A 24,207-nucleotide genomic window follows, 5' to 3' on the forward strand; every position below is an offset into this window, starting at 1 on the left:
GGAGTACTTCATTTAACCCAGTTACTAGAGTCTTTTGTGGGGAAAGCTTTGGGAATATATTTGTGAAGCATGGAAATATGAAATATCATACAATATGTGGAGTGTAGTCGTATCAGTCCTTATCAGATACAGACACTGAAATTGGTGGCTTTTAGGGATGTGAATGGGTAACTGGTTACCTGGGAGCAGCCCCCTACCCACATCCTGCTGTGGGCAGAGGGCTGCTCCAGTCCTGCCAGGCTCCTGTGTGGTGCCCCCAGCTGGTAGGTCACTTCATCCCACGCAACTGGGTCTGGGGCCAAGAGATGGCAGCCAGCCACACACGAGGCTGCGAGTGGGAGCCCTGCAGGATCAGTCTCCTGCCCACCAGCCTGTTTAGTCATTAACCAGTTAAACATTAGCCAGTTAAACCAGTTTTCATTGGAGCTGCAGCTGCTAGTTCCTTCAAAGATGAATATTAAAAAAAAATGTGATGTGGTTTCTGCACAAGAAATGCAGAGCTTTCTCCCTTTGAATTAATACAAGAAATATTTCCATTCTCTTATGGCTATCTAATGCAACTGTAATTTGTGATTACTTGTTTAATTCTTATCATGTAAAGAATTAGCATTTTACATAATTTCATTTTTAAATAGTTGAATGCCAATTTGAGGAAATTAGAGTCAAAGATACAGTCAAACATAGTTTTGTTTTGGTTAGTGGACCACCACTTCATCATTATTTTTTAGAGAGATGCATTAACTTTCTATTGCCAGGAAGGGAACTGGAGGATTTTATACAGTTGACCTATACCATGCTTTTACTTTTTTTCATCTAATGGCCAATGGAAACTTAGAGCACATAAAATAACTGGCTGATTAAGAATAAACTTACTTCTAGTGATGCTATTATCCCTGCTATCATAAAGACCTTTCATTCTTACTAGGAATACTAATAATTCATTCTTATTAATGGTTCCTTTTTTGTTTGTGAACTACAAAGATGATGGCCCCAACTCTGAGAAGATGTCTCCCTCCTTGACTTAATCCATTGAATTTAAATGACGTGTGCTGAGTCACTACTAGGATCTACCTCATCATTTATTTCCTTATGCTTTCTTCTAATTCTGTGTTTTTTCCTGAACAATTCTTTTGCTAGATTTTTTTCATCACATGAAAAAATGTAACTCATCAGTTCTTTCCTAAACTTGCCTCCCTCTTTTGCTTTCCTTGTTTTTCTGAAGAGCAGATATGTATAGATAGAAGAATATTTTTAAATAAGGTATCTGTGACCTTCTGCACTTTAAGGGTGTGTCTAGTCTACTGAGTTTTGTCGACAAAAGTGGACTTTTGTCGACAAAACTATACCTGCGTCTACACTACCGTTGAGTTCTGTCGACATAACGTCTACAGAACTCAGCAGTTTTGTCGACGCTGGTAAACCTCATTTTACGAGGCATAACACCTTCTGTCGACAGAGTTCTGTCGACAGAAGGTGTTATTGCCTGTAGGGTTGCATCTAGACTACAGGGTTTTGTCGACAAAGCAACTTGCTTTGTCGACAGAACTGAATGTGTCTAGACACTCTATGTCAACAGAAGTTTTGTCGACAGTATCTGTCGACAAAACTTCCGTCGACAAAACCCTGTAGTCTAGACGTACCCTAAGATATTATTTTGATGCCTTGAGCCATCATAGTATTTTACTGAATTGAAATATAATCTTGAGTGTATTAAATTAAAGCACACAAAGACTTATAAGTATCATTTTATCATTATCCTACAAGTGACATAGTGATAGAAATGTAGCAGTGTTAGTCTGGTGTAGCTGAAACAAAAAACAGGACTATGTAGCACTTTAAAGACTAACAAAATGGTTTATTAGGCGATGAGCTTTCGTGGGATACAAAAAAATTGTATCCTTTGGTATGTATGGTTGTGACAATTTTCTTCCACTATTTGATCTGAGGAAGTGGGTCTGGTCCGCGAAAGCTCATCATCTAATAAGCCGTCTTGTTAGTCTTTAAAGTGCTACATAGGCCTGTTTTTTGTTTCAGCTACAGGTGACACTGTGTCTCTCTCAGTAATCATCACAAGCAAGCCCATGCATGGAGATTTAATCACTGTAAAATAACTGTATTTAAAAAAGAAGTGGGGGTTTATGCAAAACATGAGAAATGCAAATCAAAGCCACTTAATGAAACATCCTAGATCTTCAGTAACTGAGAACAGTACGTGTCCAATTACATGTCCACCTCAGAAGAAAGCAATACCCAGTAATGATGAGCTAATATAGGGCTCTTTTCACAGATGTACTAGGAGGAATGAGCAAAAACTCCTTCCTATTTCTGCACTCCCTATGTACTTGTTCCTGCATTTAGGGAGCACAAGGACTGCTCCTTCTTTGTTCTCAGGAAGGTGCTTATTACCCACAGGGGGTGCAAGCATGACTGTCTCACACCTGTGCATCAGCCTGTGGCTACTAGAGCTGTGCATATTGCTCATGAGTGGTGGGGAGCACAAGGAGGTCAGAACACTGAGAAGCATGGGAGTCTGTGGCCTGCTATAGCACAGTTGATCCCACAGGGAAAGCAACATTTATTGTGGTGAAAAAGCCTATTCTCTCTCATCCAGGAGAAAGAAGCAGTCAGAGTATACAGCTGACTGCCTAGGAGACAAGCTGCTGGCTCAGTGCTCAAACTGAAAGAAACAATGATATATTTATAGAAATAAAGTGAGGGTCTGTTGTTCTCTGCTCTACTTTTCTTTCCATTTTATTTTCACTGCTTTTAACTCAGCAGTAGTACAAAATGTGCATGTGGCATGTGCATCCACAGTAGCCTTGCTTGAAAGGTTGGATTGTTGTCTTCACTAGAAAAACCGGTGTGTTTTTACCATGCCTTAGATAACACACACTTGGTAAAATCCTAGTGAGGAGAAAGCAGTTTGTAGTTCTCACATGTATTAATAGGTTGAAGTAAACCTTAGACTTCCCCCTAGTGTTTAGCTTGACTTGCACATGTAAAAAAAAAAAAATTGCTTTGTCTTCAGGATTATACTTATGTGTTAGCTAAAATGTGACAAGAACACACCTTTTTTATTAGTGTTGCAACACTGGGGGACTTAATGGGGGCTGAGATTTTTGTGTAGTAGCAGGATGTCTTAATTTATTTATTAGTTGAGACTGTTGCTGCAGGATGTATGTCTTATTTATTGAAAGTTATTAGGGATACGCAGACATGCTGGTCCTAATTGCTGGTTTGTTTTGTTAAAGTAGTGTTTGGGTTGCCTACAGTTTTCAGATAAATATTTATATGTTACCTCATTTTTTGTAGCATTGTGCCAGGAGCACTTTCTGAATGAAAAAGCAGCACAGATTTTGTTGTTGCTATTTCTTAATTATTTGTATTGTGGCAGTCCCTAGAAGCCAATTGTGCTAGGCACTATACAAATATAGAGCTGATCCATGCCTTGAAGAGCTGTGATGCAAAAGCCCTAGGTATTTTTTTTATCATTGGGATCTGGTGAGTGCTCAACACTTCAGATAATCAGGTCACTTTGTTAAATATCTAAATATGGATTTTAAGTTCTGTTCTTTGAAAATTTAGACAGGTGTCAATTTAAAAAAAATTGCTATGCCTTCTGTAAATAAAATATAATCATGATTTGAAACAATGAAATAATGTATGTACTAAAAACCCTTCATAACAATATTTATCTAAGTATATTATTTCTTGCAGTTTTCCAGTCTATTAGATATTAAGAATAACATATTCTCAACTGTCAGACTTGGGCCTTTCTTATCTGAATTACTCCTTTTCTGGGATTGTTTATTGTTAAAGGAGATTTTTTTTCTCCCAATGATTTGTGGCTTTCTGGACAAGAGTGAGAGCAGAAATTTTGTTCTAACCCTTAATTACAGTAAAATATGTAACAGATTTCTTCTTAGTACATTTTAAGGTTGAACATTAACTAACTTCTCAAAGATGGAGCCAACAAATTTATTTCATTTCAAAGACATATTCCAGATTGTAAGTAATTGATTTATATAGTCAATGCATAAGTCTTAATTCTCAATGACTGTATTTTTGTTGTGTTTCCATTTAGAAAAGAAGCACAGTTGGATGAAGAAGGACAGTTTCTAGTCAGAATAATTTATGATGATTCTAAAACATACGATCTGGTTGCAGCAGCAAGCAAAGTGCTTAGTGAGTAATATGGCTATCTCTTAGAAATTATACCTTCTTTTAATAGGTTAGGCCTCATGCAGTGAGGTCTCTGATTTCTCTATAACTTTAATGCATTTGTTTCTTAGTAAATTACGTATGTAAGTGTAATAAGTATGCAAATAAGTATAACGGGGATTTAACACAGAGGAAGTGAATTGTGGTTATGGTTAGAAAAAAAGACTTGCTCAGAAAAAGAGTTATTGGTTACCTAAGTTTATTTAAAATCAGTTTTTTTTCCTTTCATTTTTGAGAATGAATTCAATGCTTCTGATATATGTCAGGTTGCTATCTCAGGAAAATGAAATGTTATGCACAAGACATATATTACATGCAGTGGCATTGCACTACAGTATGCCACTATGTCCTCCCCACCCCATGTACCTAACCACCTGACTTCTTCTTGATAGTGTAATTTAGTCTCCAGGCCCATTCAATCATTGGCTTCTCAGCTGAGATAGTTAGCAAGGGTGCCCAAATGTGGGGTTGTTGTGAAGGGCATACCTCATATAGGCCATCAATTTGCATAGCACTGATTTTCAGCTTCTGCTGCTCTGAGCTGGAATTAGAAAGGTAGTATTATCCCCATCCCTAATGTCTTAATTGTAATCCCATCTCTGCAGTCACAGTGAACCAGCAACCAGCCACTAATTCTTCTGGAGAAGAATCCACTGTTTTTGCATAGATAGCTCTGGCTTACACTGATCTTCAGGGGACTATGGGTTAAAGGTGAAACCAGCTGCTTCTTACTGAGTAGAAGAGTAGTTGGTGGGAGGGAAGAAAAGGTGAGGAAAATTTATCCCCTGATGGAAAAATGAGCTCGGTATTTTTTTGGTGGTGGGGCTGATCTGAGGTACTGTGTTCTCTGGACTGCAGATAGAAAATAACTATGCAAAATAACTAATTTTACATATAATTATGGTATCATAAAATGGAGTCTAAAATTGATAGCAAAGTACTGTACAAACAATGCAGTGCCTTAAATGAATCCGATTTTCTGTATTTTAAATAGATCTTAATGCAGGAGAAATCCTTCAAATGTTTGGGAAGATGTTCTTTGTGTTCTGTCAAGAATCTGGTTATGACACAATCCTCCGTGTCTTGGGATCAAATGTCAGAGAATTTTTGCAGGTAAGAATGTTGTGCCTACTCATTTAAAGTGAGGTAGCACGGTGCAGGCAGATTAGGGCCTTTTGGATAGGGCATTGGCCTGGGAGTAAGGAAGCTTGGGTTCTGTTTGGGCTTCTATTACTTGTCTGGCAAGTGATCTTAGTAAATTGCTTCCTTTCCCTTTCCTTGTTATAGAGTTTTATTTCTCAGGGAAATTTTGGCATTACACCCTTTATTGCATATACATTTTGATACAGTCTTCCATTACATGATCACATACTATATTTTGCACTTGTCCTTAGCTCTTCAGTGCGCAGGATGGAATTAGCAGGGAACAAAACAAAGGTTGTACAACAATAATAAATCTGGCATTTCCTAATTTTCAGCTTGGCAGCCTAAGTAACAGTCTTTTTAACATAGTTTTTCTTTATGAGATATAATTCACTGTTCCTTTCCCTGAAGCATGTTGGATCAAATTCATTATTGGTGTCACTGGGCGCAGCTTACCATTTGACACCAGCAAAAATTTTGGTCTAGTGGGTGATGAGCTCTTTCTTCTCCAAAAGACTGGCTGACTAATTACTGTTGACACTGATCATTTCAATATGTGTATTATCTGGCTCCTTTGAGAAGTGCTAGCTGTTACTTCTGTCTCATAGCTCAAGAGAGTTACTCCTTGTCCACATGTTGAGGAATAGGGAAGAGCAAATACACTACTTTTGTGCTGCCCCAGTCTCTCAGAACAATGTGAATTTATATTGCTGTTAATGTTGAAAAATGAAAATCCATTTTGCTTTATTAATATCAAGGAAATCTAGGCAGATCTATAGGAGCTGATCTAAATATGGGGTAAAATAGTGGGAGGTGAGGTTATTTGATCCCAGAACATTATTCTCACGTGAAAAGAGTTTGGATTTCGCATTTCAAATTCAGAGTGACTGTAGCTTTCAGTGAGGAACATATGCTGTAATAAATTTAAAGCACATGAACTGATTCAAATATTCGGAATATTTTCAAATGCATAAATGATGATTACAGTTGACTACCAATGGGAGTTGAGCATGCAGCTGCCATCTGGGCCTTTGGAAATTTTCTCCATTATAAAGAAGTGAAGAGGGTAGTGCATAGTTTGTATATTTTCCTTCCCGATTTAAAGGCTTTCTCAATACAGTTATTCAGTTGCTTGAGCATACATCTGGGGTGTGTCTAGACTACAGGGTTTTGTCGACAAAAGTGGACTTTTGTCGACAAAACTATACCTGCGTCCACACTACCGCTGAGTTCTGTCGACATAACGTTGACAGAACTCAGCAGTTTTGTCGACGCTGGTAAACCTCATTTTACGAGGCATAACGCCTTCTGTCGACAGAGTTTCTGTCGACAGAAAGTGTTATTGCATGTAAACTGTCCTTGGCGTCTACACTACCATGTCAACAAAGCAGCTTGCTTTGTCGACAGAACTCAATGTAGTCTAGACACTCTCTGTTGACAGAAGTTTTGTCGACAGTATCTGTCGACAAAACTTCTGTCGACAGAAGCCTGTAGTCTAGACGTACCCCTGGAGACCAAGACCTCCCCACACCCTGGCATCCTTATCCCTTGCAGTACCTCTTCAACCTGACTACTTGAGAGCCTGAATGGATCTCTATATGTTCCCAGCATAGGATGCCACATACAATATACACAAAGGAAAGGTTCTGTCAAAATCATTTTTTCAAACAGTTCATTTTTTACCTTGCAGAACAATGTCTTTCCATAATTTTTTACTCCAGCTGAGTTCACAAGCTGTGCCCAGCATTGGCCTATTGGAATGTGCAGCCTTCAGCAGAACATAATATACTGCCAGTCTGCATTCCCTGGGTGAGCAAAATTTGACAGAGTAGAAACAGACAAAATTAAAATCCATAGCTGACTTATTCCATCCTCAGCTTGGGAACAGAATAATGGGCAGGCTCCTCTTTTCATATAATTTTTCATTATTTACCAGATGGGAAAGTTGAAGGTAAGACTGTAGTGCAGGAAAACCTCTGTAGTAACATTACATTTGTATTCTTGTAACCTCAATATCTGAGACTGTCATTCATTAGAATTCCAGTTTGAACAGATGATATTGGCCATTTGCACATTTGTAAATATAAACAGAAGGAATATATAGGTATTTCTACTGACAACATGAGATTGGGTTTTTGTAGCTGCAATTATGAAGCTCAGATCATTTTTAATTATCTATGATTTTTTGTTACTACTTTGAGAAGTTATGCTAGTGGATGATACTGATTTATTATTTGTATAACAAACGTCCTCATACGCCCCATTATGGATGGGGGCCCATTGTGCTGAACTCTGTATAAACACAGTACCTAAATTACAATTTATACTGAGCCCATAATGTAACAAACAATTAAAGGTTTTGTTTTTAAAGCCTGTGTAAACAATTTTGACTATTATATTTCATGTTCATTGGAATCTGTTGTAAAGGAGATTGTTTATAGAAATGTCACAGGTAATTTAAGCAAGTAAGGACAGGTAAATTTAAAGAATTTACAAAAGGGAAATACTTAGAATTAAAGTACTTCTTCCTCACAGTACAACATGGGTCTGAAAAAATTGCTAGTCATGTTAAAAGAACATGGCACAGAGATGCAATCTGAAGAGAGATGCAATCTAAGAATTCTCAAGTGTGCTTTTATGTTAAAAACTATCTAGGGAAAATCAATCAGACTCATGAGTAGTGGCTAATACCAAATCCTTCAGGGAATCGTTTAATTGTCTATTGAATTTATAGTAAAATCAATCCAATAAATCTATGTTTTATTTCTCTTTACCAAAGTATTCACATACGTGATATAGCACATAGATATCTGAGCAGCACAACCATAATCCTGGAAAAGAATCACACACAGACAATTTCTAGAGTAGTTTCAATTTGATTTATGATTATTGGTTCAGTTTCTGTACTGCACTAAAATCCATTTGTCAGAAAAAAACAGCATGAGCAAGAGTCTGATTACTGCTGCACGATCGAAAAGCAGTAACATGCTAGCCCTGACATAAAATATAGCAGCCCAGGTAATGTGTGCATGCATGCACACACACACACTTCATCTTCCAGAGAATTTACAGTTTTAACATGACGCATATGGTGAATGACACCATGCACACACAATAGACAAGTCTTAGGCTGGAAAAGAGGATGACAAAGTAATAGGAAAATCATTGTTTAGCATAATAAGTAGTCCCAGAATACTTAACCAATAGGAATTTATCTATCATGCAAGTGCTTTAGTAATATGTGCGATATAACTTTACTAAATATATGTGAAATAGTCACAAGAAGAACTGCAAAGCTGAAATAAAAAATGTAAGACTACCTGCTAAAGTTCTCTCAGGGCTGGATTCTGATGCTCTTGCTCATGTTGAGTAATGCCTTACTCTAAAAGTAAGATTTCAAATGAACTAGTGGATGATTGAATTGTTAATAAGGGTATTGGAATTTTGTGCCAATATTTTACAGAAAATCAGTGTGTGGAATACATCTTATGCCCTTTTCCATAATACAAGTTGAACCTCTAAAATCCATGACTCTCTGGTCCAGCAACATCCGCAGTCCAGTAGGACCATGGCTATTGATGGACCAGAGAGCCCCCAGGTTCAGAAGTGCATCCCAAGTTGGGCTGGCAGTCGGGAGTGCATTCCAGTGGGCTGGCACGGTGGGGAGCACAGCCCTGGCCAGAGCTGATGGCAAGGAGTGCAGCCCCAGGCGGGGTTGGAGGCAATGGGGCCAGTGGCCAGGGGCACAGCTATGACTGAGGTTGTCATGGTGAGGAGTACAGCCCCACCCAGAGCTGGCGCTGTAAGAAACACAGCCTGGTCAGGGCTGGCACCTTGGGGTGGAGGGAAACGCAGCCCCAGCCAGAGTTGGAGGCAGCAGGGTTTGCAGTCAGGAGCACAGTCCTGGCTGCTGCTGACAGCAAAGAGCACAGCCCCAGCCAGGGCTGGAGTCAGCAGGGCCAGCAGCTGGGTGTGCAACCCGGATCAGTGTTTTGGAGGGTACATCTCCATCTGGGGCTAGAGGCAGAGGGGCGGCCCTTGTGTGGGGCTGGTGTTCTGGGGGCGCAGCCTCAGTCAGGACTGGCATGGTGGGGGACTGGAGGCAGCAGCAGGCAGCAAGGAGTGCAGCCCCAGCCGGGAGCAGAGCCAGTAGCAGTGTAGGGAACCTTCACCTCCCCTTGTCCGGCAAACTTCTTGGTTCGAGACCACTCAGGTCCTGAGGGTACCGGACAAAGGAGGTTCGACCTGTGTTGGACTTAAACTCTTTTGAGACTGTTCAAGTATGGATGGCTCTGTGCAGAGGAAGATGACTCTTCTGAGTCCCTTCTTAATAGACATCTTCCAAAGCTTCTAGATATCCAAGATTCTCCTGAGGCGGACACACTGGAAGAACAGCTTGATTGGCACCCTTTCATGCAATCCCCAGTGAATTTCCCATCTGAGCACCTTTCCAGCTCTCAAGCTCCCCACTCACCTGTAGTTTTTCAAGCCATTATAGAGTTGGTCTCTACCTCTCAAGGGGAATGTTTCTGGTCCCTACAAATGTCTGCAAGTGGTTGGTTCCATGTATCTTCACCATTGTATTCATGGTAATGGCTGGGCTCTGTTGAAGCCACAGATTTTTGCCTCCAGTTTTAATTTCAGGTAGTGATATATCATTGCAATAAAAATACAAATGGATTACAAAATAAAAAAGTAAAGAAGGATGTTCCAGGATGCATGCATCCCAAGGAATTCATTTATAAGAGACTCATTTCCTTTGGAGGCCTTCCAAGAAAAGCAGCAGCTGTTCAAGCTACCATCACAACTTTGAAGATCTACAGATGTTAAGAAAAGGGAAGTGATCCATTCTGCAAATTTAGAACATCTTCATTGTACCCTTAACTGGCAAAAATCACAAAACAATACCCAGTGTTAAAGTGGAAAAAATGTAGGACAGTGCTAACCACCCATTAAATGGAGAGAATATACAATCTTGACAAGAATATTGGTAGATAATTACCTGGCTTGTAATACTATTCGGCCAGTCTGGTTATCCTTTCTATCTAAGGCTATGTTTACACTTGCACTTGCTCGACAAATTGAGCATGGATGCTTAAACTCCTCTCCCTGTGAATAGCAAAGTTTTGCCACTGCAAGTGCACTTGTGAATGCTGCTTTGTCACCAGGAGCACTCTCCTGCCAACAGACAAAACCCGCTCATTGGGGGTGAAAGTATTTTGTTGGCAACAAAAAACATTCATAATCTCTGACTTTTAGCGACAGGGCTGTGTTAACACAGCCTTCTCACTAAAAGCTGTGTAGTATAGATATACCCTAAGCTATTACAAAGTGAATAGAAAAATGACTCCATAGCCGTAGTCTGATTCTGATCCCAATTTCCAGTTTATGAGACACGTTTCCTATCCAGAGAATAATTTACTTTTTCCAAAGTTTGAGATTTATCAAAGAAAATGTCTGGGACATTTAAAAAATGAGAGTTTAAAAAAGCAGAGCTGTTTTGTTTAAAGGTCTCACTTTTTAAAGTGCTTTGTTTCAACTACGTTCTGTTCTAGAATTAATTTGGATTCATTCACTTGTTCTCAATGAAATCATGTGACTGAACAATTTTAGAAAATGTGGTAGATTAATTTTAAAGATATTAGCTCTACAATTTCTAACTTTGAAAACTCTTTCTTATATACTGGCAGAGCTTATAAACTTTTGTTAATGTTTAAAAATGCATCACTACTCTACTCTTTCATTAGAAACATTAACAAAGGCTGTTTAACTTTAGGCATGTGAAATAAAAAAACAAGACTTGGAAATGTAGCGCAGCCCAGTAATTCTCTTTTCTCTGTTAAGTGACTTTTACTGGCATTATTTTCAGTGCCAATCATAGACTAAACTCATGGTCAGATGTGTGGTCCCCCAGCAGTGGTACCCTCAGCACTCTTCCCAGAAGTTAAAAACAGCATTGCAACCTGCCTAGAAGCCTTGCATGAGGGTCTGAAACTTGCTGACAAAAACCCACAAAAATTGTTATTATTATGGACATGGAGGGGCCAGAGTAGCCAGGAAATGTGTTGAATCAATAACGTATATACCTACCTAAATATTGATAGAGATATTGAGATATAGATGTAGTTTAGGTCTTTAAAACTATTACTTGAACTACTTGTATTCTCAAATTGGTGGTTTGCCACAGTCATGAATTCTATTCTGATATGTGTGTTTTTTAAATGATCCCTTTAGAACTTGGATGCTCTACATGACCATCTGGCTACTATTTATCCGGGTATGCGTGCCCCTTCCTTTAGGTGCACTGATGCAGAAAAAGGGAAAGGACTCATTCTGCATTATTATTCAGAGAGAGAAGGACTTCAGGATATTGTCATTGGAATAATCAAAACAGTAGCTCAGCAGATCCATGGTACAGAAATAGATATGAAGGTAATATTTCCTGGTATGTTCTGATTGAATGTTGATTTCATTCATAATATTGAAAGCGCTATATGATATAATGGAAAATAATATTTTTTTATCCTCATTACCTTCCCCCTTATCAATCTAATACCTTCAAGGTCACCTGTCTTTGCCCTGGATATACCCCTGTACTAGCAACAGAAAAGGAGCATGGCATAGGAGCCCCTGTACCAACTGACATCTCCCTATACTGGTAGGATCCTCCAGTGATATTATCTGACAATTTTAGGACTGCTTTTCACTAACCAGAACACCATGTCACAGCATAAATGACGATATAGACCAAGAAATGAAGATTAACATGTCCACTTGAAACTGCAGAGAGAATGTTGCATTGGAAGAATGTAAATCCAGCTTGCTTGCCATTTGGCCGGGATACCAGAGGAAGCACATCTAGCACAATGTACCATGGAATCTTTAATGGCAATAAGTGTTCAGGAGCTCTCTTTTAAAAAAATATCTTGCTTATGAGAAAGATTACAACTGTTCTGTCTCTTTAGTACCACAATGGTACATTGATTCAGAACTGTCTCTGGAGTGCTACCTACTGACTCACTAGCACTATTCATGTTTAACCGGGAAATATGTCAGTCTGGTGCTGAACAGCCTAGTATTAATTTTCATATAGTTCAGTTTTCCAGTGGCTCATGACAATAGCCAGTAATCCAAAGAAAGAAAAAAGAGGTACAGAGATGATGTTTCAGTGCTAGGTAGGCAGGATTCTTCTGTCAATATAGCTACAATCTCTTGGAGAGGTGGACTAATGACAGTGACAAAAGATCCCCTCCCATCTCTGTAGTGAGTGTGTATACTGAAAAGCTACAGCAGTGCAGCTGTGACAGTACACCAGGGGTGAGCAATAATTTTTCATGGGGGCCACTCCAACATTTTGGAAAGTGGTCAAAGGCTGCACTCTTCCATGGTATTAATGGAGCAGGTGCAGGGTTTGGTATGGACGTTGGATGTAGGAGGGAGCTTGGGGTAAGGGATTGGGGTGCAGGAGGGAGAATGGAGTCTGGGAGGGAGTTTGGGTGAAGGAGGCAGTTGTGACCTATAGCAGGGAACTGAGGTGCAGGGTTTTAGGATGCAACCTAGGGTAAGCAGGGATTGTGATCTTGGGCAGGAGATTGGAGTGCCAGATCTGCGGCAATGGATGCATGTGGAGTAGCGGGGCAGGAATGGGGGGCAGAGGGTTGGGGGGAGGAGGGAGGACCTGGGGTGCCAGAGGCAGGTTCTGGCTAGGAGACTTAGTAGCAGAGCTAAAGGCTTGCAGAGCTTAAATGTTTCTGTCTGCTCGGACATGTGCTTGAGTGAGTAAATCAGCAGGAGTGTTATGCTTCATGGCTGCCTGTTATTCAAACAGGCAGCTCTCATTGACCAGTTTCTGCCCGAATCTGGCCAATGGGATTGTGCTGGAGGAAGGAGCAGCATCTGAATCTTCCCCCCTCTCCCCACCCCTCCGGACTCATAAAAAGAAAGCGCCGTGTAGCCATGTTTCTGAGCAGCATGTGGGACAAGCAGGGGAGCCTGCCTGGGGCTCCCGACTGTCTCCATGGGCTGGATCTGTTGGCTTGGTGGGCTGGATCTGGCCCAAGGGCCGTATTTTGCACAGGCCTGCTCTATACCATGTTTAGAAAAGACATACCCTTATACTCTTATGTACTGCAGTCACTTATGAAGATGTGATTTGGGCTCCTAAATCCCTTCCTAAACCCCCTTAGTGTCTCTCTGGGATAATAGAAAATATTAATCCATAACTGGATCAGGCCCAATCCTGTTTATATCATATCAGTTGCAAGTCTAAGGGAATGTAAGCAATAGAAGACCAGTGTTTAAAAGTGTTTGACAATTACAGTAATTATCAGCATGGATCAAACAATTCTTAGCAAGTGAGCAAAAAAATAAACAGATAATCTCCTTACACTCCAGGCATTTTTTCAGCATCCTTCTAGTAACACATCAGCATATATTTTAGTAAAGTTGCATTCCACTATTACTCCAAAACCAAGAGTGATACTTGGTTTTACTTTGAATCTGGTTTAACCTGAGACTTAAATATACAGTTAACACAGAGTAGGTATAAACTTCTATGCTTGTTTCTAAAGCATGTTTGGTTTATTCATTCAGCAGGATCATAGAAATGTGGGGCTGGAAGATACCTTGAGAAGGCATTGAGTCCAGCTCCCTGCACTTAGGCAGAATCAGGTTAACCTAGACCATGCCTGATAGGCATTTGTCAAACCTATTCTTTAAAACCTCCAGTGACAGGGATTACACAGCCTCCTTGTAAGCCTATTCCAGAATTCTATCCTTTAATTAGAAAGTTTTTCCTAATATCTAATCTAAATCTCCTTTGCTGCAAGTTAAGCCCATTGTTTCTTGTCCTGTCCTTGGTGGAATTATTCATTGAATTAAAAGGAAAAACATTATCTAACTCGTATGATATATTTATTGGGGAATGGATGACCAATAGATTGGTAATGAGAAGCTGGAGTCTAGGTTTTGGGTTTCTTGTTAAATCCAACAGAAGTTTGTACAGGTTGCACCTCTAAAATCCGTGATTCTCTGGTCTGGCAACATCCGTGGTCTGGCATGACCATGGATGTTCTAGGAGCAAAGTCCTGGCATGCTGCAAGGGTGTGGGGGCCTGGGAGCCAAATTGTGGCTCATTTGGGCTGCGGGGTGCAGCTCCATGGGACTTTGGCAGAGAGGTAGAGTGCCTGGAATCTGCTCATAGCTCAGCTAGGTTCTGGGGGGAACCAGGAAGTGGGTGCTGGCAGTGGGAGGGCTGGCATGGGGAGGGCTGGCGTAGGGGCCTGTAATGATCTCCCCTGGTCCTGAAAAATCCCTCATCTGGGACCTGTCAGGTCCTGAGGGTGCCGGACCACGGAGGTCCAACCTGTAGTGATGGAAATTTCTCGTCTCAGAGTGGTGGTCTCAGTTTGCATTCTAGAGGACCTTTGATGAATGAACAGATATGCAGAAATGAGCAACCTGCTCCACACTGGAAGTGGGGGTTCCTCCAGACCAGTGTTGAGACAGGAGTGGGAGTAATGTTGGAAAGCTTGCATTAATACTGCTCATCCTGTTCTGTGGAGGGAAAGAGGATGTTCATCTCCACAGACATCAATCTAGCACTTTTCAGGCACAATAAATACACTAACGAGAATAAATATTGAAAGTGGATTTATTTTTTCTCATTAACATTATCTCCTCAAAAGAGCATTCCTTATTTTAGTGTTTTCATTACTGAACTGATATTAAAAATAAACTGACCAACATCAGTCTAAACTATTATAACTGTACATAGCATTTAATTTAAATCCAAAGACATTCCAAATTATGAGAACCAGAGGCATAAAGTCCTTATTATAAATTAATCAGTAGTCATGTACTTCTAAACTGTGAAATGTACACACTGTTTACATACCATAAGAACTGAATAAATTGCACTTCACATTTGTTGATTTGTTAATGAAACATTATTCCTAATTGTAACAAATAATGGGGCTTACTTTAAAATGGCATGTGGCCTCCATCCTCAAATGAACTTTTCTCTGGCTCTGCAAGATGAATTCTGACACCCCTAATTGCATTAAATAGCACCTTATTCCACGAATTGTCCTACTGACTTCAGTGGCATTTATTTATGGAATAAGATGCTATTTAGTCTGAGATGATGGGTCAGAATCTTTCCCTCAGTATCACGTCCACAGCTTATTCATGAAAACAAAGTGTATGTATGTGTATATATATATATATATACATACACCAATGGTCAAACATTAATCACACACATAGGCCTGCCAATGGTGGGAGGTAGGAGGAGGACTCAATTGCCTTGGGGCCCGGTGATTCAGAAGGGCCTGAGGCTCTCAACCACTGTAGCTGTGGCAGCAGCTGGAACCCTAGACCCTTTAGTTGCTGCTGTAACACTACACAGTACGCTCTGGACAGTGCTAAGGGTTGGCTGAGTGGGGAGGGGGCATTGTGCGTTCTGGGAGGCTATGAGGGATGGCTGCCCCCCCCGTCCGTTCTTTCCACCCAAGGGCCCACCCCTTCTGGGAGGGCAGAGCCATCCTCTAGGGGCCCAATAAAGCTGTTGCCTCCCCGCACAAACATTTTCCAAATAAACACTTCAAAAATCACTTGGAAAAATAAGGCCATAAACAATCAGTTGTATATTTTTACCATAATTCCACATACCAAGTTTTGCTTAGTGTTTCCATGTTCCGTCTTTTAGTAACATGTTAGTAACATATTTCTTTTATGTGATTCATAATATGTCCCATCCACTCCTGCTATGATCAATGACAGCCATACGTATAATTGGAATCTATTAAACTTTCAAGATTCCATTCATACTGACAGAACTTGACCAATCAGATACAAATTATGAGCTTTACTTTATATATATAAATTCTCTTGTCAATGGATTAGCAAAAGTATGTCTACACTGCAAAGTTTTTTCGGAAAAAAACACTGTTTTTCCAAAAAAAAAAGTGGTTTTTCCAAAAAAGCTTAATTTATGTCCACACTGCAATCACATTATTTTGAAAAAAAAATGACAAAAGAATGGGGTTTTTTCCAACATTGGTAAACCTCTTTCTACAAGAAAGAGGGCTTCTTCTGAAAGAGCTCTTTTGGAAAAAATGTGTGTGGACGGGGAAGAGGGAGTTCTTTCAAAAGAAGAGGAAAGAGGGAAAAGCACAGGTGCCCTGATGGCCACTCCTTCCGTGGTAATCACAGCTTAAATGCAGGATAGTGTCAATTCAGTGTCCATCCTACTGCCAAATGGATGGCTACCCTTTTTTACATTTAATTACTTTATCATCTGAGCTTTTTATAGGTGTTAGAGCAAATGCTAAAACAAATCTGTTGGTTGAAAGAATAAAAGATAATGCACAATATTAAGTCTCTTTTTGCGTAGAGGTTTTGTATATGGATAGTTCTGCTTATGTCTGCAAGGAAATTGCTCATTCAGGTCACACACATCAAGTTTCTATGAAATCTATAGCAAATTTTAAGTGATTTTCAGTATAAATAGTTTTGTTTCATTAAGTCATTAGATCCTATGTGGTGGTTTACTATGGCCATCATCTTCTGTTTTCTGAGAGTGTACAGCTCTGAAATTTGCAGTTCAATCCATCCCTTGCCACAAACAGTGATCGAGAGAGAATCTAAGTGTTCATGTATTTTAAAAACAAATTCAAGATTCTAACTCTTCTGGTTGCAACGGCTAAGACACACACAGCTCCGACCCTGCCAATCACATAAGAGACAAGGACAAAGAAAGATTGAGGAAAAACACAGTTTTTACTTTGGCAAAGATTGTAACTTCAGGAAAGTGTGCCCGTTATTTCGAAAAATATCTCAAAATAACAGGTGGCTTGTGCAGACATGGGGTAGCTATTTCAGGATAACTCTGGTATCCTGAAATAGCCGTACAGTGTAGATGTACCCTAAATTTCAACTGAATTTGTATATATGGTCATAAACTGAAGAATGGTGCCCCTCTTCAATTTTTCTAAGACACAACAGTAGATGAAACCAGTGGGATCAAGATTAAACATGTTTGATGTAAGACTGTATTTATTATTTGCTTTATTTCTTTTAAAGTTTAGTGGATAACATTTATATAGATGCTGTTTTTGCAGAAGGTGAATGTATGTAGATCAGTTGCAATAATGTTTGCATTTCATAAAGCTGAAATACATGTCTTGTCATATGAGATCCACAGTATTAGCCAATAAATACTTCTAAAATTATTCTGATTTTTCCAAAGCAAAGAGGGCTTCAAGTACTCTTGGGCAATATTTCCAATTACTTGGACCAGACTTAAGACATTTTCAAAATGGTCATTCTCTTCAGTAGTGTTGAGACTTTTCATTTAGCTAAGTAGGGACATATTCTGAAGATGCATTTGGTTGCAAAACTCAGGGGGCAGAAACAGCTAGATACTCTCTTTGAAGCTGGAAGGACAATTTGTCTGAATTTTAACTGTAGTTACCATAGTGATTGAGCTCTTCTACTTAGCAGATTGATATCACTTACCAACTAAAACCACACAGGGAAAAGAGAAGAATTAAACTTGACTCCTGGCTTTGTCACTGCTGATGCTGATCTCTCATTTATCAAGCTTTGATAGCATCTTCTTTGGAAATATTTACATAATGTTGGAATTCTGTGGCTTGTAAACTTGATTATAATAATAAGACATTGTCCTCGTGTGCTCGAGATTTATACCAGTGATATTAGGTCAGTCATTTTGGGCCAGACCCCATAAATGTCATCTGAAGATTTGGCTCAGTTTGTTTTGCCTATATTTGCCTGGGTGAAGCTGAATGCAGAATTTAGATGCATGTTTAAATACTCAGAAGTTTAATTTTAAAGAAGGCACACAAGCAAGAGGACATGGTACATACAGAAAAAGTTAATAAAATTTAACTAGTATGAAATCAATAGGGTTGTATAGAAACTACTATAAAAATCTGTACAATTTAACAGAGAATATAATCCGTTCTATAGGTTTTGAATAATCCTATAAAATTTTATTGTGGTAATATAATATTCCATTCAATTCTTTAAAATCAACAGAAAGGATATAGTTTTCTATTAAATTCTTTATGGAGGATTCCAGAACAATACCTAACCTAGTCTCCAGTTTTAATAGGCAGCTGAATACACTGTAATCTAGGATATGATCCAGAGTGCATTGAAAATAGTTGAACAACTCCCAATGACTTCAATGGGCTTTGGCTGAGGCATTTAATTATCTTGTTTGTTTCTTACATTTCCTCTATATTCAGTGATGGAGATGTTCCCTCTTTCTATACATGGATGAGTTGCAGTTGCCTTTCACGGTGCTGCCTGTTAAGTGCTCACATCAAAGTCAGTATTCTACATTGTGTTTCAGACTGTATCTTTGTGCTGCTATTGACATGTTTACATTCTATAAAGGTTAAGAGATTAGCACAGCACTTCCACACAGTAGCATGCTGCCTTTATTAAACTGAAAGCTTGCTGTTGCTGTGTCTGTGTAAGGTCACAACTCAGCCCTAACTAGATGACTCAAGATATATGAAGTGTATATGATATAGCAGTGGTTTTTAAACTATGTTCTGCAGTACACTGGTGTGCCACAGAGAACAGAGTTCAAAATGGCCACCCTTAAAAGGGGCAGGCGATCCTTTTTTTTTTTTTTTTGGTCAGTAACTCCCCCCCCCCCCCAACCCTTTTTTCCCCCTCAACAAAAAATCCTTGGTGTTCCTCATAAAAAAATTGTTTGGTGTTCCTCGGTCTTAAAAAGTTTAAGAAACACTGTGATATAGTCATTCTGATACCTCCTTCAATATGATAGGACTTTGGCAATTAGCATTTGCTTTCACCCACACTCTTTGATTCCTATGCTGATGCAGCACATTGGAGATTTGGGTGAATGAAATTGCTTTACTGAGATGTTTAGTATGAAAAGCTAAAAATAGATTGCCAATTGCTAGTCTTTTATGGCTAGTGTTTTATACTGAATCCAAGCATTTATTGGTTGATTGTTTTTAATGGCTTTGTTACCGATAAGAAAAGATGTAAACCTGTAAAGAGGTTCAGCATGACAGCAGAGAACTAGAGAGACTATCGTGAGGTGATATTATTGATGTAGTTGGAAGATATAGTATTCAACTGCAAATTTTCTTGGAATATGAGATTTAAAAAATAGTTTCCAAACTATTTGCTTTCAAAGAGAAAAGTTTTTCACCCAAGCTATACAAGTTTTCCTGGTTGTGATACATGAGATTTCTTAGAAGTGGGATCCAAATTCTAGGCTTTAATCCCATGGAAGTCATCAATGGAAATGATAATCTGGAAGACCTAGTTTAATGGTATCCCTAGCCTCTGTTTCTCTGGAAGTGCGTGACAGGGGAGGGATCACATGAGGATTTCCTGTTGTGATCCCTCGCTCTGGGGTATCTGGGATTGGCCACTGTCGGCAGACAGGGTACTGGGCTAGATGGACCTTTGGTCTGACCCAGTATGGCTGTTCTTATGTTCTAATGTTCTTAATGAAGGTGATACCTCTATGGATTTTTGAAGAGGTTAATCAGTTAAATTCTAGTGGCCCAGTTGTCCCTATCAAAAAACAAAACAAAACATTTTGTGGCCAATAAAGAGAAACCCTTCCTTCCCTTCAGAACCACCAATACTATCTAACTACAGTGTGGCTATAGCCTCTTTCCTTCTTTCAAATACAGAGTAATGATCTCTTGGAAGATGAAGGGGTAGTGGTCACTTAAACTCTGAATTCACAAAAAACAAAAGTCTAAGCCTCACTGGCACTTTCAAAAATTCACAGATATTGTTTTCTTTCATGTGGCAACAAGTAATTTCTGAACTCATATATATTCTAGGCTCTCCAGCTGTGACTGCTTGCTACAAATCCTTCCACTGCAAAGCTGGCGTTCCACATTGATAATGCACATACTGAGCAGCATGAAGCTTAAACTAATCCACCAGATAGACAAAGGGAGTTAATGACATCTTTTATAGGACTGCAGAAAGGAAGGATGGGCTGGTGTGTAATGCACAAGACTGGGAGTCCAAATAATTCTATCACACCTTTTCTCTGTGTTAAATGGTGACTTGTAGTTATATGAGTGTTTTCTAAGATATTTGTGGCTTAATTCTTTGATGTCTGTAAAGCATTTTGAGATCCTTAGACCCTCCCGATGTCAGAGGAGAACAATAATAGAGAAGTAGCCGTGTTAGTCTGATCTTACAAAAACAAAAGGAAAAACTATGTAGCACTTTAAAGACTACAAGATGGTTTTATAAGTGATGAGCCTGTTTATAAGTGATGAGAACATAGTTTCTCCATGCAAAAATGGGAAGCAAATTTTGTAACATTCTTGCCTGTGCTGTTAACACACATGAATTATGATGATTCAGAGAGGGGGAAAGACCTCTCAATATGCTATGTATTTAAGTGATTGCATTTGTGGTGCATAATAATTTGTGCCAATATCTTTAGTTTAAATATCCAGAGTGTTTTGGAACATTTCAAGATATATCTGCTCACCTCAGAACTCCTAGGTTGTGTCTAGACTGGCAAGTTTTTCCGGAAAATCAGCCGCTTTTCTGGAAAAACTTGCCAGCTGTCTACACTGGCCGCTTGAATTTCTGCAAAAGCACTGACTTCCTACTGTAAGAAATCAGTGCTTTTTGTGGAAATACTATGCTACACCCATTCGGACAAAAGTCCCTTTTGCGCAAAGCTTTTCCAGAAAATCATGCCAGTCTAGACGTAGCCCTAAAGTCTTGTTTTTCTGTGTTTTTGATCTTGTATATTTTAAGACTTTTAGTTTATTTTTTAAAAGGGATGTACAATGCATTCTTGAATCCAGGTTTTTGTATGGTTAACTGGATTTTTTGAACATGACTAGGAACTATGGCTTTCAGTCTTGATTTACGCCTCACTGAAATATACAGGATTGCTCAGGGTATAAGTTTTAATGTTCACTGAAGTCAATGGGGGAGTATCTCACTGATGTTAATAAACCTTGCATTAGGCCAGAAGTGAAGACAGAATTGAGCCTAATATATTCCAATATATTGCTGCTAAACAATACTGCAAAGACCTGGAAGATAATAAGGTGATGATAGGTAACAGCCAGCATGGATTTGTAAAGAACAAATCATGTCAGATCAATTGATAGCTTTCTTTGATAGGATAACGAGTCTTGTGGATAAGAGACAAGCGGTGGATGTTGTATACTTAGACTTTAGTAAAGCATTTGATGTGGTCTCACGTGACCTTCTTATCAATAAACTTGACATATACAACCTAGATGGGGCTACTATAAGGTGGGTGCATAATAGGCTGGATAACCATTCTTAGGGTACGTCTACACTACGTTAATTCGAATTAACTTAGTTCGAATTAGTTAATTTGAACTAAGCTAATTCGAACTAATGGATCTAGACTAAAAAACTAGTTCGAATTAGCATTTTGCTAATTCGAACTAGCATGTCCACTTTAAGTGGACCCTGAACCAGGCTTAAGGATGGCCGGAAGCAGTGCCGGCAGGGCATCAGAGGAGGACTTAGAGCGTGGAGATGCTGTCTCAGGCTAGCCGAGGGCTGCGCTTAAAGGGTCCCGACCCCCACCCCGGACAGACAGTTCTCAGGGGTGCCCCGCTTGCAAAGCAGTCCTGGCTTGGAGTGCCCGGAATACCCACACTGGGCACATCACAGCACTCGGCCATCAGCCCGGCTGCACTTGCCGCAGGCTGCCATCTGGGGAGAGGAGGCAATCGGGGGGCTGCAGGAGAGCTTCCACCCCAAAAGCCCGCAGAGCCAGCCCAGTCCTCCCCATCAGGGGCTCGTGCCCCATTCCTCCCTCACCTCCTTCCACTTACCCTTCCCTAGCCCCTTTTCTTGATGTACAAAATAAAGGACAATTGTGTTCAAAAATGGAATCTGTCTTTATTGAACAAAACTGGGGGAGACTGGGAAAAGGAGGTGGGAGAGGGGAAGAGAGAGGCTGGGAGAGGGGAGGGCAACTAAAATGATCAGGGGTTGGGAACAGGTCCCATATGAAGAGAGGCTAAAGAGTCTGGGACTTTTCAGCTTAGAAAAGAGGAGACGGAGGGGGGACAGGATAGAGGTCTCTAAAAGCAGGAGTTGGGTGGAGAGGGTGCATACAGAAAAGTTCTTCATTAGTTCCCATAAAGAAGGACTAGAGGACACCAAAGGAAAGGAATGGGTAGCAGGCTTCAAACTGGTAACAGAAAGTTGTTCTTCACAAAGCAAAGAGTCAACCTGTGGAACCCCTTGCTGCAGGAGGCTGTGAAGGCTAGAACTAGAACAGAGTTTAAAGGGAAGTGAGATCAAGTCATGGAGGTTGGGTCCATGGAGTGGTATTAGCCAGGGGGTAGGAGTGGTGTCCCTGCCCAAGGTTTGTGGAAGGCTGGAGAGGGATGGCACGAGACAAATGGCTTGGTCACTGTCTTCGGTCCATCCCCTCCAGGGTCCCTAGAGTTGGTCACTGTCGGCAGACAGGCTACTGGGCTAGATGGACCTTTGGTCTGACCCAGGATGGCCATTGTAAGCTCAGGGCTCAGGATCGGGTGTCTCACTGGACCCCCTTGATTCTCTTGCACACCTGCTCCTGGGTGGCCAGGCTGGCAGCTCTCCTGCCCTAGCCAGCCACTTTCCTGTGCCTAGTGCGGAGATCGTGGAAGAGGTCCACAATGTCCGCACTAGCCGAGGCGGGTGCCCACCTCTCGCGGTCCCGGGCAAGCTCCCGGGAGCCGCCAGCCTGGTCCCGGGAAGAGGGGGAGGGCTGGGGGGCATCGGGTGGGTGGCTCGATCTGTGCCAGGTGCAGGGTCTGCTGGCTGGGTGCTGGCAGGCTTGCACCTGGCACGGGCACCATAGCCAGCCCGTGCCCCTTTAAGGGGTCCGGGGCCGGGAGGGGGGCAGACAAGTTTCCCTGGTGTTGGCCAGAGTGGCCACCAGGGAAACCTGGGGAGGGCTAGCCTCCCACTAGTTCGAATTAAGGGTCTACACAGCCCTTAATTCGAACTAGTAAATTCAAACTAAGCTTAATCCTCGTGGAATGAGGATTACCTAGTTCGAACTAAGTGCTCCGTTAGTTCGAATTAAATTTGAACTAATGGAGCACTAGTGTAGCGCCTATGAAAGTTAGTTCGAACTAACATCCGTTAGTTCGAACTAACTTTGTAGTGTAGACATACCCTTTGAGAATAATTATTAATGGTTCACAGTCATGCTAGAAGAGCATAACAAGTGGGATTCTGCAGAGGTCTGTTTTAGGATCTATTCTGTTCAATATCATCATCAGTGATTTAGATATTGGCATAGAGAGTACACTTATTAAGTTTGGGGATGATACCAAGCTGAGAGGTGTTACAAATGCTTTAGGGTAGAGTCACAATTCAAAATAATCTGGACAAACTGGAGAAATGGTCTGAAGTTAAGAAGATGAAGTTTAACAGAGACAAATGCAAAGTATTCCACTTAGGAAGGAACAATCAGCTTCACACATACAGAATGGGGAGCAATTGACTAGGAAGGAGTACTGCTGAAAGGAATCTAGGGGTCATAGTGGAACAGAAGCTGAATATGAGTCAACAGTGTGACACTGTTGCAAAAAAAGCAAACATGATTCTGGGATTCATTAACAGGAGTGTTATGAGCAAGACACTAGAAGTAATTATTGCACTCTACTCTGCACTGATTAAGCCTCAGTTGGAGTATTGTGTCCAGTTTTGAACACCACATTTCAAGAAAGATTTGGGGAAGGTCCAGGGAAGAGCAATAAAAGTGATTAAAGATCTAGAAAACATGTCCTATAAGGGAAGGCT

At 40.4% G+C, this 24,207-nt stretch overlaps 1 protein-coding gene across 2 annotated transcripts in view; it reads left to right on the forward strand.

Moving 5' to 3' along the window:
* Positions 1-24,207, forward strand: part of GUCY1B1 (guanylate cyclase 1 soluble subunit beta 1) — a 69,584-nt gene that overhangs the window by 19,816 nt on the left and 25,561 nt on the right. For both annotated transcript variants that reach the window (XM_075930114.1, XM_075930115.1), the window contains exons 3-5: positions 4,085-4,185; positions 5,216-5,334; positions 11,599-11,796. In XM_075930114.1, coding sequence (XP_075786229.1) covers positions 4,085-4,185; positions 5,216-5,334; positions 11,599-11,796 — 418 coding nt within the window. The remainder of the gene's footprint in view (positions 1-4,084; positions 4,186-5,215; positions 5,335-11,598; positions 11,797-24,207) is intronic.

Source organism: Pelodiscus sinensis, chromosome 5 (genome assembly GCF_049634645.1).
Source record: "Pelodiscus sinensis isolate JC-2024 chromosome 5, ASM4963464v1, whole genome shotgun sequence".
NCBI classification, from domain to species: domain Eukaryota; kingdom Metazoa; phylum Chordata; order Testudines; family Trionychidae; genus Pelodiscus; species Pelodiscus sinensis.